The following is a 15,932-nucleotide window of genomic DNA, read 5'->3' as shown; positions in this document are numbered from 1 at the left end:
CGTATTTATATTTATAACATAAAATTTTAATTTTGAAAATGAACCTCTCCATTGAGATTTTCTAACACTGTCGTTGCCAGGTCCCAAGTCCTGGATGAGAAAAGTCTCCATTGAGATTTTCTTTCAACATAGTCATCATTGGAGAAAATGAATGTTTTTGAATTTTTTTTTCAATAATGTAAAATCTACTAACTTGCTTTTAGCGAATCAAGTTTTATTTGTATTCTTTTTTTTTCTGCCATGCGACATTCTTAAGCCACAATTCAAATGTAGATATTTCAATTTTCAAAAGGAGATTAAACAAAGCTAATCTCATGGGGAATTGTTCTTCCCTACCATAAGTTGATTTGTTCATCACAAGTCCCCTATAAGTCCATTTTCATTCCAATACTCATTTTCATTTTATGGTATTTTTCCTTTTATTTCACTTGTATTTTTCTTGTTTAATGATTTATCAACATTGTATAGCCTGTGAGTTCGTTCAAGCTTAATTTTGGTAGCTTCCTAATGTCTTCCCTGCATAGGTGGTGTATATATATATATATATAAATTAGTTAACATAACATAAAAAAGAAAGTGAGAATCGACCTTCATGTAGTTTCTTATTCCCTGTGCATTTTTTATTTATATATTATCACCTTGCACGCACCTAAATTGTATGTTTCGACTTGTACGACAACCCAGGAAACATGATATGTTTCAAGATAATATTATGTTCTAAACATGTCATCGGAGCTCGATTTGTGAATGGAAAATATTCAAGTAACTTCACATAACATCGCATCTGTAGACCATTGTTTTTTATTGCACTAGCTAGAATCAAACATGGAGGGCCCTTATGTTATAATTTCAACATTCAAGACATGTCAGCACAGTTTGTCTTGCAAATTGCAACAAACAGATGATTTCACGCACCCTCACATTCATGGACTATTGTGTTCGCCGTTGTTCGATTGAGTCAAGCTTGAAGGACGCTTCTTTGATAATTTCAATGCTCCAACCACATCGCGTCCTTCTAGCAAGTAGGCGACCTTTAAGTTGTTTCAATCAAAGACGGGGCATTTCGAACCTATTTCATATGACATCCTGTTTGTCAGATGCTATTCTTATTGCATTTGCTCGAATTGATTATGGAATATATATAGAAGTCAACAAGCTTTGGCAAAAAATCTTTTATTATACCATTAAATGGAATTCTTTTTTAACCAGCCCATAGAGATGTTAATTAATGACACGACTCGATAACCCGATCCGAACACGACCCAAAAAATTCGGATTAAGGTTGACCTGTTTAACAAACGAGTCGGGTTCGGGTCTCAACTTTCGACCTGTTTAAAAAACGGGTCGGTCCGGGTCAACCCGATAACCTGCTCGTTTTAAAATTTTCCCGCGTGGGACTGGCCGACTGGGAGGGAAATAGGGTTCAGGTCTCAACTCGAGGAATTGGACTAGACGGCGCCTGGCCAGCTGTCCACGTCAACACGTCCATTGCTCACCTAATCGCAGCGGCCTACTCGCCTATGAGGCTATGACGCCTAGTCTGCGGTCCGCACCGCCTCAGCTCGTCGCCCGCGCTGGCAAGTCGTCCGTCCGTCGTGCAATGTCCCGTCACGGACTCACGCGAATCAGTTGAGACGGGGACGTCGAGTCTGCACCGACTGACGACCGCACGTCCCGTCACGGACTCGCACTCACCGTCTAGCCCGTTTTTGAATCAAACGGGTCGCGGGTCCAGTCGGGTCAAGCCGAGAACCCGTGCGGGTCGGGTCCGGGTTTAATTTCTTGACCCGCTTAGCTAAACGTGTCGGGTTCGGATTGACCCGTTTACACCCGGGTCAAGACGGGTTCGACCTGAATCCAACCCGATGACCCGAATTGACACCCCTACAAGCCAATGCAACCCAATCAGTAAATACAAAGTGCAGGTCACAAAATGTCTAATGACTAATATTCTTGAAACTTTTGGCTTGTAAAATCATAATTGAGTTGATTTTTAATTGGCAGGCTATCAAGTCTTCTTTTAAGAATAGAAGTTCATTCAAGGATCAACCTCAAAACCAACACATAGTGTTGATGTTTTGGAGCAAGGATGGTTCATGTGGTAGACATCAAAAGCGGTAAAAGATTGGGAGAACAGGCTGTTTGCTTACATTTAATAGGAAATGCTGGTTAAAATAAGCACTGGACATGCAACCAAGAGGAGGAAATATGACATTTCATCCTGAAGGGTTCCCGTTGCAGCCACAACACCAAATGCTACTTGAGACACGCCTCATTCTTGGATTATTGCATTAGCCTAAGGAACATGATATTGTCATATGATAACACAAAAGTCGACCTCAAGGGTCATCAAACTCAATAGAACATTAACTTTGGGTTCAGATAGTTTTAAGATTGGCAGGATGGAAAGATTTTGAGACCCAACAACATGTTATTCGCTGAGTTCCTCCTCTTTCCCATCATTAAGTACCTTGCCAAAGTAGATATTTTTTGTCAATATCTACCTTCACAAGCAAATGAAATATATAAAACACTGTCCTGCACGATGATGCAGTAAATGAAGAAATTATCAATATGCTGTAGGGAACAATAAATCTTTATTACCAGGGCCTACTCCTTTAGCAGCAAGCATTCTACATGAACAGTTCACTAAGAAAAACAAAATGACTGACAAAGTCTAAGGATAACACAACAGTCAAAACAGTGCTACTTTTTTATAATCCAAAACAAATCTACAAGTAATTCTTACCATGATTTCTTTTTTCTTTTCTTTTCTATAACAATTTAGTTCGTCAACTATGAGCACATACTGAATAATCCAGTGAGGTTATAATTTTAATGGTCCTCATGAAGCTAAAAGATAGTAAAAGAGAAACAAAAAGCGTAAGTTCAATACCTCAGAACCTGTTCCTTGAAACCTCTTACTATAACATCTCTTATAAATGGACCTTGCCTCATTAATATGGCCCATTCCAACTTCCATTGCTAGGTAACCTTGCCACACTTCTAGCAACGAGCCACTGAATAGAGTGGCACAAAATCAATGAAAAAAACAAGTGAAAGTTGAATTCATAGTACTTGTCCAAGAAACATGTATATCATGAACAACCCGATTATTCCATAAGAACAATGACCAATTACAATACAAAATACGAATAATTTAGATGCTTAATGATTAACCATGCAAGTATCATACTAATCTCTATACCATTGTGAACTAACATGATAATTCTTAGAAACAAAGTTAAGCAACAAAGATAACAAATAAGTTGACCTTTTCTTGATCAAGCTTTCCCAGACACCTCGAGCGGCAACAAAATCATTTCCAAGAGTACCCTCCAAACGCGCCCAATATGCATACAAGTGCAGTAGATCATTGATGCTTATTACTTGCAGAGAGAAGTAATCAACAGCACGCTGTGATTCAACACTTGAATTATTAAATAAGCACCAAACTTGTGAAGAAACACCAATAAACAGATGAAAAAAACAGAAAGAAAACCATAAAAGAAAGTGCATCAAATTCCATACATAGTGCAAAAGCTCTTTGTAGTACAAGAATACAATAATTGTGTAATTATCAATAGCGCATTATGGCAAATGCAATGACACACTATGACAAGCACAATGACCTACAATACAGTTGGGAACACCCTCAACACCTTCAGTGTTACGAGGTACAGATGAATGAAATTGCCCGCACCATCTGTGCTTCAAGTGAACCATAACATTAAGCTTGAGGCACAATTCAGTATGTGCCATTTTGAAACTTTAATTTGATATTTTATATAATTATCTCTTTTTTATTTAATAAGACTAATCAAAATTATTTGTTATTTATTGACCCTATGTAGGTCTATCATTTGTAAATCATGACGCAATCAAAATAAAAGAGAAAATAAACTAGAGTTCCATGTTTTGACCAATACTTATTCATTACTTACAACTGTACAATTTTACCATTACCTTATTCGTTTCCAAATTCTTTTTTCATTTCCCTCCTAAAAGAAATATCTCAAATTTCTATTATAACATTTCTAATAATAAGAAAACCCAAAATTCAACTTACAAATAACTATATTCAAATGGCACACAATTCAGCAGTTCACTTTATGTTTTCATTTTTTTTTAAATTTCCTTTTAATATAAAATAAATATATGTTTGGTATCTTACATATAAGTTACTTTTATTTTTGTTAAAGATATATCAATTGATTTATTTTACAATTTGGAAGAGGGCAATGAAATCATGGCGACGGGTCGCTAGTGGTTGGCGCAATGTTGGTTGGTAGTGGGCTCAGTGTAGGCTAGTGTTAAGTATAGGTTTGGCCGATGTGTGGAATTTCATATTTTGAAAACAATGAAAACAAATAAAAGTTATCTTGAATTTTTTTAAGATAAGTTAATCTCTTTTAAAATAAAGTTTCTTATAAACTATTAACCAATCAAGTTTTGTCCAAAATTTAAGGAAAAAATAAAATAAATAGTGATGCCAAATATGACTTTAGTACTTCTCTATTTTGAATGAACTACATATTGTTTTATTTTTAGAACTTACCAATTAATTATGTATTTGTGTGTCATTTGCTTGCTTAAATCATTGACTTCTAACATTATTTCATTTGGATGGTATTATATAAGCTTCATTGCTAAATTTTAATATCATTTATGTTAAGTCTTAAATTATATGTATATTCTTCCTTTTTTACCTTACTTTGGCCATCATTTTTAAAATGGTGCTTACCATGTTGTGCACTATAGCTCCAAAGAACATTGATCGTCGTTGAAAACTATGATACACTAATTGCTCTAAGGCAACAAAGGAAAACATGCAAGGGGAGGATGATCATGGCGTGTCCTATAGATGCACACACAGGGACCCGAAGAGGCAGCCGCGAAAACCCAAGAGGCCCGCATGGAATCGAGGCACCAAAGCACGGGAAAGGCCACCCAGCAACCAACCGAGGAAGCCAAGGAGCTAAGCACGGAAAAACAAGAGCCATCCACGGGAAACGAATAGACAAGGGGAAGGAGAAGAGACAAAAATTAATGAGCTACTAATAAATTAATAAGTGAACTAAAAACATAGCTCATAATGAGCTAACTCTTAGTTCAATAAATGAACTAAAAACCAGCTCATAATGAGCTAAATCTTAGCTCAAAAATTAATGAGCTAGCAAGCTCAAGGGAAGTCAAAACTAATTTTTTTTGGGTTTGATTTGACCCCCCCTTTGCATACATCAAACTCCCCTTCTTGAAAACTCACCTCCCGATGAGTTAGCTTTATTCTGAAGGCGTTGCATCAAGAGACACCAAGGCTTGAGATTGCTCACTTGACACCAAGACTCAAATGACAACATGACTCAAAACAAAACTTACATGATAAGACTTGACTTGACAAACCAAAACCTAGGACTTCCTACTTGCTCTGATACCAAATGATGCAATCAAAAATTTGGGAGAGGGCCCCAAATTTTTGATCACAGAAGAAACTCTTTCTAGAAACAAAATAAAGACATAAAAATACTCAAAAAGACAAATTCTATAAACCACAACTTTATATAATAAAATGACTTACAAACAAAGACTCTTACAAACTTGACTCAAACAAGACACCATAAACTTGCTTTCCAAATGAAGAAGGATACACATGGGGTTTAAACTTGCGGAGAGACGAAAGAGGTTAGATGCCGAGAAGAAGGTGGAAAGAACTCGCAAGTCTCCCCAAGAGATAGAAGAAGAAGGTGAACAAAGCTCGCAAGCTTTTCCAAAAACCCTCAGATTTCTTTCCAAATATCACATCATAAACTTACCTTAAAACATTCCAAAACATCTATATATATAGGCATGAGAGGGGAATACAAACAGCCCCAAAAACCTTTCACATTCTAAGCAAATAACAGCCACATATTTCGTACAGTTCATTTTCATCAAGTATCTATTTCAATAACATTTTTTTTATGATTGTTATGAAAATGTTATGAATTTGTGAAGCATATGAAAAGGTTAATGAAAAGGCTAAATAAGATAATGGGGGATAAGCCCGTACAAGTAAAGATGAAAGATTTGACGAGGTAAACCTTAAGGAAGCCATAAAGAAGGTACCATATGTTCTCTCAATTCTAAAAGTTGGGAATTTGGACCCTTGAATGATAGAGTTGCCCTCTAATTCTAAAAGTTAGGAATACGGACCCAACCTTGGATTAGAGAGTTATAAGTGTGCAAAATCCTATAGTCATCATATAACTTGCCAAAGTATTGAACAGTAATCAGAACAGGAAATGTGAAAAGTTAAATAGACATTGATGTTTTGTGCATGTTTATTATACACCCCAATATTATACACACCAGATTGGTTTCAATTAAATGCAAACATGTTTCTTATACTATACTTGAGTATTTCATTAATCCCTAGCTTATTAATACCGATTATATTGCAAAAAAGGGGAAGGAGTCAGTGGGATACTAGGCAGGAAGGTTGATTAAAGTTTTTGTGTACTGACATTTTGGGGTGTACATGGAGGTCAAAGTAGAAACTGTACATACACTTTTGAGTATGTAAATGTTAATTGAAGCTTAGAAAGCTTTTTATTTTATTCGATGCATTTTAGATGTGTTTCCAATTATGAAATATGAAATAAAATCTTAAGGTTTTGAAAAACTTGAGGTGTTGGGATAGTTTGGATTAGGTTATTTCATGCTAACATGGTCCTGATAAAAGCATTTCAAGATGGGTGTTAATAAGAGATATGTCTGTTCAAATTCTCCTTCTCTATTACACTCCATTTTGGCTTTAGGTAGGGTAAAAATGGGGTGTGACATCTCTCTAGTGCCACTCCCATCAGCCTCCACCAAGCTCATGCACCTTCCACATTCACTCACTCATTTCTCACCGAAATCATATGCAAAAACTTCTCCCTCCGCTCTTTCTATGTTTCTCCTAACTCGCTAGCTTCCACTCATACAGCTCTTTGCTTATATCGAACATGATTTATTTAGTTAGTCCTTAAATAGCTTAGTTAGTTAGGTTTCTTGATTTTTTTATTTAGCTGTCTTTATTTCTTTTCTTTTTGTTTTAATACGGGTAGTTTGGTAATTTGTGGCCTCTTTAGCCTTACGTTTGCTTATAAATAACCCCTTTTTCTTCAAAAAAGGAAAGGGGAGGGGGGAGGGGGACGGGTTGTTTTAGATCCATTTTCAGGAAATTTGAGAGAGAAGAAGAATTGGCATCCTTGAGGTGGATTTCCCCTAAATCTTAAAAGAAGAAGGAAATGGACGGTTATAGATTCCAGGATTCCACCAAAGTCATACCCGAATCTTCTTCACATATTTCAGGCGACTGTCTTGGTGTACAAAACAGTGGATTATGGCAAGCCATTGCAATCTAGGACGTTGATGCTATCCAGATCTTGGCTGCCTTATTCTGGTTTAGCACCGACAGCAAGAAAGGCCGCCAGCCAAATGTGACCTTTTAGATGCAGAATTATATACACTGGGGAAGTATTAGGTCCAGAACAGGAAAACTATATGTTTTTGTTTTGTCTTGCCGCCCTACAGGAAGCGCCATTCAACTACCAGATGTCTAAAAAATACTCGAGAAGGTCCAAATCGAGTTGCAAGAGGCCCTATTAGGTTATCTATTGCCATTGCTTTTAATTACTACTAATTTTCCTGATTATAAACACTTATCTACTGGATTTCTTTGTTGTTTTCCTTTGGAATCAATAAAATTTTAGATCCTCTCAGATGCTGTCCAGGCGCTTGAAAGCTTCACGTGGGACACAAATAGGGAGTCACCAGTAGGAAAATTAAGATCCAAGTGCCAAGAAGTATTCTACCGGCCATCGATGGAATTCACTAGGCAATTCCAAAGTCTACATCAGCATTAGATCTTTTAGTAGATATAATTCTGTATTTTCTGTTTACGTTCTGTTCTTTCTTCTATTCTTTTAATCTCTATTTATTTATTTAGCTTTAGAAAGATTAGAAATTTGAGGGTGTTCTTTTCTGTAGTTTTGTGGGTTTATGTTAACTCTTTCTTGTTTTCCTTGGTGTCATAACGATTAACCACAAAGATAATGCATTATAATTTCTAATCAAAAATAGAAAACCTAGGTCTTGGCAGCCTTTGTAGTGTATACTAATGCATTCTTCTTTAACCAACTATGGAAGGAAAATCTTGCAAGTAGGAAGTCAATGAAGCATATTAAATGCCTCCAAATTTTTGCCTCACGTGTAAGAAGTCAAGCACGTAAATCAAATATCTCCAAGGCTTTGTCAATGGAAAAATAAAATATAAGCATTTGAAATACTGTTCTATTATCATTCCCAGATTAACCATGCAAGTTTAAATGTTAAAAAGCTATTGAAATGAAATTTTACCCGAACAAACCATATCTACTCTACCAAAAATCAGTGAGCCAATGCTCAAAATCATGGCAGACATGAAAATGAGGATTAGCTCTAAATTAAAAAATAAAAAAGCCCAGTTAACTTGTCTTAAAAAGTCACTATGCAAACAGAAAGATATTGCCCTTTATTTGAAATAATAATTATTAAGTTGCATGGTTAATTGGGGCTAAGCTGGTAAAAGTATCAACAAGAGTACCACATCACCAATACTGTCAACACTACACTTAGAAATGAAGATTAGCGAAAACTTAATCAGAAAATACACAAGTAAACCTGAAAGGTTTCTCTTATCAAGGAGTAATCCAAGCCATCCTCTTTTGCAACCGTTGAAGAAATCCTCCGCCTTAAACCATCTATTCGAGTAAGAAACAAATCTAGATACTGCCAACAACATGGGGGTAAAACAAGTCATTTTAATATTAAACAATAATCTAGAAAAGTGGATGTACTAAAAAAGGGAGAAAAGTACGAATTAAAAAGTCAAATTAAAATCACAATCATGCTATCTCAAGTTGATAAACGGCGAACATGTTAAACGTAGCTTATTATAATCAATTACCGTTAGTAGCTGTGAACACAATCCATCTATTCTTTAAAGCATTAGTTGTTTACATGATCTCAACAACAAAAAATTTAAATATTATATTAAACATTCTAACCAATTTCAGCTATTAACAGCTCAAAATCATGGAAAAAGTGATTAAATAGCCAACATAACATAATTACATGTCCAAAATGACATGCCTTTATAAATTAGCCTACTATTCAAAAGAATGTCAAGATTTGGCAATACCATGCTGAAGTTTGTTCTCTTAGTCACATTGTGTTCATCGTGATTATAGTGGAAACTTGATTTTCCTCCAACAAATGGCAGATTGAGATTTGCTAAGGTTACCTAAAGATTGCTAATTACCACATTAACTTGGTTCTCCTTTCGCTGAGCAAGACAAAATCTGTTATTAGGAAGCCAACATTCATTGAGTGCAAGTCCGAAGTCATGCACTTCTAGAGTTCTATGGAAACAACCACATAACTTGGAGATTCAATATTGCAAGACACGTGTAATACTAAAAAAATTGCAAAAGTTAAAAAGGCTAAATTTTTTATACCCACTTTTTGCAACTTTCAAAAATAATAAGTAATATTTAAATTAAAATCCTAATTTTGTTTAGAATCTGACCCAATGGCTTGGCTGAAAAGCTCAACTATATTACGATCATGGCTAAAGTCCATATGTTCTCCAATGACTAATAATCTTAAGTAATGAATTATAGGATAATAATTGCCAAGGCACAAAGCTCTTTGTTAGCTAAGACCAACTTTAATTTATCCCTTAGACAAAAATTTACCACAAGTCTATAAGATGCCATTGTATGAAGAAGCTCATGGTTTCCAACAAGGATCATTTGACAAAGTTGAGTTAACTATCTCTTTTGACTAAGTAGATTAAGGATCATGATAACCCAGGATGACATAATTATAACATTTTGATCGGGATCATCATCATTATCCCCACCATCCGCTTCAAACATAAGGTGGTGAATTTCCAACATTGAATATTAAAATTTTTAGAGCTACTAAAAACATCCAAAGCGAGAAACTCATCTAGAAGATTTATTTTTCATTCATAATCAAATGGCATATACACAATTACAAAACATGACTATAAATAGAAGCTACATACTAGTCATGAATGTGCCTAAAGGAACTCAAATCCCTTCCTTTCTCTCCAAAATCTCACTCCTCTCTCTTACTTGGCATCTACGGTGCTCAAACTAAATGGATAGTATATTTAAAATATATTTAAGTGCATATAATGACACAGCACAACATCGCCACTATCCGACATTGCATCACTTTTCAAAAACTAGACAACATAATGTCGGGGTGCCACTGTTGAGCACCTAAGTGCAATCAACATGACGCCTAGGTGCTGGAGCACCTGACATTGTGGCGCTCCAAAGGAAAAATTCTAGATTTTTCCAAAATACGTTCAAACCCTTTGGAACCCACTCCAAATATACATATCATTTCCAGACATAAAATAATTCAAAACACAAAAATTCAAACATTTACCTTTTTAAATTTTGGTCAGAATAGGTTAAATCAAATGCTAAACTTGGAGATATCACAATTAGAGCATAAAGTAGTTTGGGCAATAAAATAATTAAATTGCAATCTTAAAGATGCTAAGGAGAAAATATTAATATAATTGATTTGAGTAACAAAAATTTAGACATGAAACTTATAAAAATATGGAGTTATATACGAAGCAAATTAAGAATTGGCATGATTATAAGATCATTAGGAAGGAATTTAAGCCTAGACAACAAGTTCTTCTATATAATTCAAAATTGAAATTATTTCCAACAAAATTGAATTCTAGGCATTCCGGGTCATTTACTATAGCAAAAGTGTATCCTTATGCAACTGTTGATATTAAGAATCATAAAACTATCTAGATTTTAATGTCAACGATTAGAGATTGAAACCCTATCTAGGAGTTATTGATCACCTTAGAAGCACTGTAAAGCTAGCTCATCTTGAATAAGATTTTAACATAATCTGACTGAGACTATAAACTTAATATTGTTTGGAAGGCAACTTAATTGATCCATGTGTTTACTATTAGGAGTTGTGTTATTGGTATGTTCGTTGAGTTTAGACAAGTATGTGGCAGATGTGGGTTTAATTGCATTTTTAGGTGTATGTGTGGTCTTAATTTTAAGTATATGAATTAATTTGAAAAAAATTAACTCAGCACCACGGCGATACCCCCTAAAGCATCACAACACCATATCAATTATTGAAAATTTAATTAAGTCAATCATGTCACAACATTGGAGGAATACAACACCATAGTGCCAAACCGCCCATGTAGTATTACATCACTTGCCTAAATCATAAATATGGTGGATGGAGCTCCATGGCGGTGGTCGGTTCAAGCGTCGTGGCAGTGGTCGCTTCAAGTGTCGTAGTGGTGCCACATGTAGAGCATTTCAAAGGTCTCACAGTCAAAAAGCCCACAATTTTAATACCGAAGGGTAGCGCCATAGCGTTACCTGTCCCCAACGCCGCAACGCTAGTACTCGTGTTGACCAGTTTGACTTAGCATCGCAAATGCTACTCAAGCCAACGACGACGTGCTGGCAAAATTATAATTATGGATAGGGATTGAATTTCATTCCTTACTGGCATACCTATGTCCTTTGAGTTCTAAAGCTTTAGTGCATTTGGGTTTTAGGTTCCTCTTGTTAGAAATGACCCCAAAGCTCACACTGGTAGGGAAAAGGGGGGCACAACCTCCTATGAAGCCCATAGGTTTATTAGTGCTATCACTGAAGAGCGATACAATAATTTGGTATGGAAGTTTATCATCCCAGAGCGAGCATTTGATAACCCTAAGGGGATTATCCAGGGTCAAATTATAGATCATAATAGGGATTTCCTTATCATCAAACCCAATCCAACTAATTCAATTATTGCATAGAAATTCTTTGCTAACGTGAAGAAGCCTAGAATGAGTGTGCTTTTAAGTGTAGTTAAAGGGTCCCTTTCACTCGTGTGTCTATAAACTAAGTCTTTCAAACTCATTTTCAATTTAATGGTAATGATTATTTAATTTTTTGTGCCACTTCCATAAAATACAAAGAAATAATTAAGTTTCTAACCTAGAGAGATTTGAATGCCTAGTAGAAGAGGAGAGAGAAGCTAAAATAATAAACTTTTCTGTTTCCGGCTTTCCGCCCTCACCCAGGAATCCAAAATTTGGCATTATTTTATCTATGCAAAACTTATGCCGAGCATAAATATTAATGAGCTAACTACGGATCGAACGGTTTTAAATTATTGTATTCAAAAGAATATGATTTTGGATTTTAGTAAAATTATTTTTCAATTAATCCAATATATGCTTAAGGGGTCTACTTCTTTGGGTCCAGTGCATCCCAGTTTAATTTTTGAATTATGTGAGTTAGTCGAAGTAGTAGGAAATCCACGGATGGAGCAATTTATGTTTGCATGTGCCCTAACTAGATCTAAAATCATGTCTTTTAAAAACACTATGTCAAAGCACGGTGAGAGATCTCGCCGACCAAAACAAGCCATGCAGTAGCGAAGTAGAGATCATATAATGCAATGAGATCAGGTGCCAGACCTCCAAGACAGAGTTGATCGGATCAAGATTTCTGTTAATCAATTCGAGCAACAGTTAACTAAGTTAGAACAAGAGATATGCGCCCATTATGACTATATGATGCTCTAGCACCATTAATAATTATAATATCAAGCTAACTACAACACAAGCTTTGATAAGCATATTTAAGAGCAAAAAAAGGCATTACCATAGCAAACTTTTTTCCCTTGACCACCCCTTTTGCAATATATCCAGGAACAGGATCCTCAATAGCAGCACAAAAATAGCAGACGAAGATGAGTAAGGAGAGCCCTACTATTATTTTTATTTTTGTTGTAATTTTTTAATCACCCTAGATGAAAATAAAGATTTATATTTTTATCGGCGTATTAGTAAAACTCACGTAGTGGGATAAAGGCTTGATGTTGTTGTTGTTGTTGTTGTTGTAATTTTTTAATCATTTAGTTTAAATTTGGTTATTAGTTTTTTTTTTTTTTTGGTATTTTTTTCTACTTATTTTACTTCTTATTGTATTTTGCTTTTATTTAGGTATTTAATATTTTATTTTATTACAAAGTTTTCATGCATTTTTATATTTATGTTTTTTTTTTCATAATTTGGGAAAAAAATTAATGAAATCAAACTTCTCCCAATTTTGGTTTATTATTTGCCTTATTATTGTACTTTTTTTATTAAGTTATGAATTTTGAAAATTTTGAAACTAAGATTCTTAAGTTTTAAATAGTCCACGAATTTAAAAATTTTACTAATAAAACATTTATAAATAACATAGGAAAAGAAAATCTTGGAATTCCAAAGGTCGTTTGGAATTCCAAGAGACTAACATGATTACTAACATAAAAAGCATAAAAAGAACATTTAATATAAGATAACTATGAGCTAAAATCATAGCTAATAATGAGCTAACCCTTAGTTCAATAAGTGAACTAAAGACCAGCTCATAAATGAGCTAAAATTTCAGCTCAATTTTGATTGAGCTAGTAGACTCAAGGGAAGCCAAAAATCTAATTAATTTTTACATGAGTTGACCCCCCTTTGTCTACATCAAGAGCTTAGCGCCAAGTTGCTATCCAGGAGCTACCGCAACACCAAATCGTCCAATGTTGTGGCGGGAATCAGTTGAATCAGTAAAATGGTGAATCAATGTGTCGGTTTAGCGATGTTGCAACGCTAGCTCAATTAATTTTGAAAATTATAAATAGTAGCCTTAGTCTTCTTGTTAAGAGGTAAGCACATTGTGGAATTATTTTGTGTGAATGTGAGGGTTCTCGTGAGAGGGAATGGCTTGTGTTCTTGCATCTGGAGTATTATATTAGTATCGAGCAAACTGAAGAAGTACAATGGGGTTATAATCCTAATTATAGGTTATTTCTAAACCTTATCTTATATTATTTCCCTTGATAGCTTGAGTTTGTTAGTTTATAACTTATTATTCATTCAAAGAAATAAAATATTTGCTATATTTTTTATGTGAAACAAAGCATCCATGTATAGCTAAATAATTTTTCTAAATTTATGATTATTTTAAAGGAATGTATTGCTTAGAGTAGCTTTAATCTATAAAGTATCCAAGTTATTTTTAACTTCTCTGTGCTTCAATTGGTTTATGTATAGGTTGTACATAAATTAAAAATATAGTGTGATGTGGAGCTTCGACAGAGGAATAGAAGAACGTTTAGAGATTTTAAAACGTAGTCTAGTCATAACATTAGACATATGGTGGTTATGATTATGGGGTTTTAAGAATTGACAAAAAAATATAGTTAGGGAGGATCCTAGCAAATGCTCCAACGAGCTCGATAAAGACGATGAGCATTATTGCTTGGATCTATATCAAAATAGGAAAAAAATCTCTCTAAAGCAATCACATTCTTTTAAAAAATCATTGATTAAAAATTCAAAAAATTAGTTAATTTTCTTTCTATAATTTAAAACTTTTTTTTACTTTTAACCTGCAAACCACTTTTAAATCATTAAACTAGATATTAGCAGTTTAGTAAGTAGTACTTAAGTAAATCTAGAATATTTCTAATTTATTTCTTATAGGATTGACATCTCTTCATCAGTATATTATTTGTCATAACACATACAATTGCATTAAATAGGCCTTACACCATAGAAAAATTAAACTTTCATTAGAAAATTGAGTAGTGTGTGTAAGCTAAAGTACAAAGCTCTGCATTTGCATAATTGTACTCACCACTTTTTTACTCTCTCTATCTCTAGTGCTTTTCTCTCCTCTCCCATCTCTCCAAAATAGAGAGAGTACTTTCTCTCTCTCTTATTATTATTATTATTAAAAGAAAAAAGAAAGAGAAAAAAAAGAGAAAAAAGAAAAAAAAGAGAAAAATTAACAAAAAAAAAAAGAGAGGAGAAAGAAAAGAGAAAATTTTGTATTTTGTTCCTTTTCATTTCAAATTGTCGCCTCAATTGCGATGCCCACTTTGCACAAGGTATAATTTCATAAATCCTGAAATTAACTACACATTCACATTGCTTCAATGTGGCAGGAAAATTTACAAATATACGTACTCGTTCACGTTGTTCTGGTGCGGCAGGGAAACCTATAAATTTAAGTACCCGCTTGCATGGTTCTAACACAACAAGGAAACATGTAAACTTAAGTAACCATTCCCACAGTTCCAGCAACAACAACAACAAGCCTTTATCCCACTATGTGGGGCCAGCAACATGAATCATTATTCTCCATTGTGTATTGTTAAGAGTCAAAATCTCATCTAAATCTAAAAAAGGGAGGTCATTTCTAATATTTTATAACCAAGTCTTTTTAGGTCTACCTCACCTTTCTTAACAAAAGTCAAATCTAATACATCTACTTCTTAAACGGGTCATCGGAAGGCCGCCATTTTATGTGACCAAACCATCTAAGGCGATTCTCTCTAATATTATCTTCCACTGGAGCTACTCCAACCTTTTTCACATATATGCTCATTTCGTATCATATCTTGAAGAGTAAAGCCACACATCCACCTGATGTAGACCTGATACAATATATATATATATATATATGTATCAGACTGAGGTTCATGATGTTAGCAAATAAATGGAGCTTGATCTTATCAAACAATATAGTCAGGTTCTTCTTTTTATTTATTTGATTCTATTATAAGTAGGTTTTTTCAGTATTCCCTGTTTTCATGTTATCTCTATTAAAAGACTCGATTTGCTATGCCAGGTGGAGCGAATATTTGCTGATAGAATCAGTAAAACTGGAAATGATGATGTGGTAACTGAATATTTAGTGAAATGGCAACGTTTACCTTATGCTGAAGCAACCTGGTAATCTTGATTTTACTTCCTGTGTCTGGAATGATACTGTGAAAGCAATATATATTATAATCAA

General features: G+C 34.5%; 1 protein-coding gene across 1 annotated transcript in view; it reads right to left on the bottom strand.

The window, feature by feature from the left end:
• The window catches only part of LOC110115724 (squamous cell carcinoma antigen recognized by T-cells 3), a gene marked incomplete at its 5' end in the record, with an annotated part of 43,233 nt that overhangs the window by 16,281 nt on the left and 11,020 nt on the right, over positions 1-15,932 (bottom strand). The window contains 3 exon segments of the mRNA XM_020849051.2: positions 2,897-3,020; positions 3,275-3,417; positions 8,686-8,793. Of these exon segments, the coding sequence (XP_020704710.1) occupies positions 2,897-3,020; positions 3,275-3,417; positions 8,686-8,793 (375 nt within the window).

Source organism: Dendrobium catenatum, unplaced genomic scaffold, assembly GCF_001605985.2.
Source record: "Dendrobium catenatum unplaced genomic scaffold, ASM160598v2 fragScaff_scaffold_306, whole genome shotgun sequence".
NCBI classification, from domain to species: domain Eukaryota; kingdom Viridiplantae; phylum Streptophyta; class Magnoliopsida; order Asparagales; family Orchidaceae; genus Dendrobium; species Dendrobium catenatum.
This window is presented reverse-complemented; position numbering and strand designations above follow the sequence as displayed.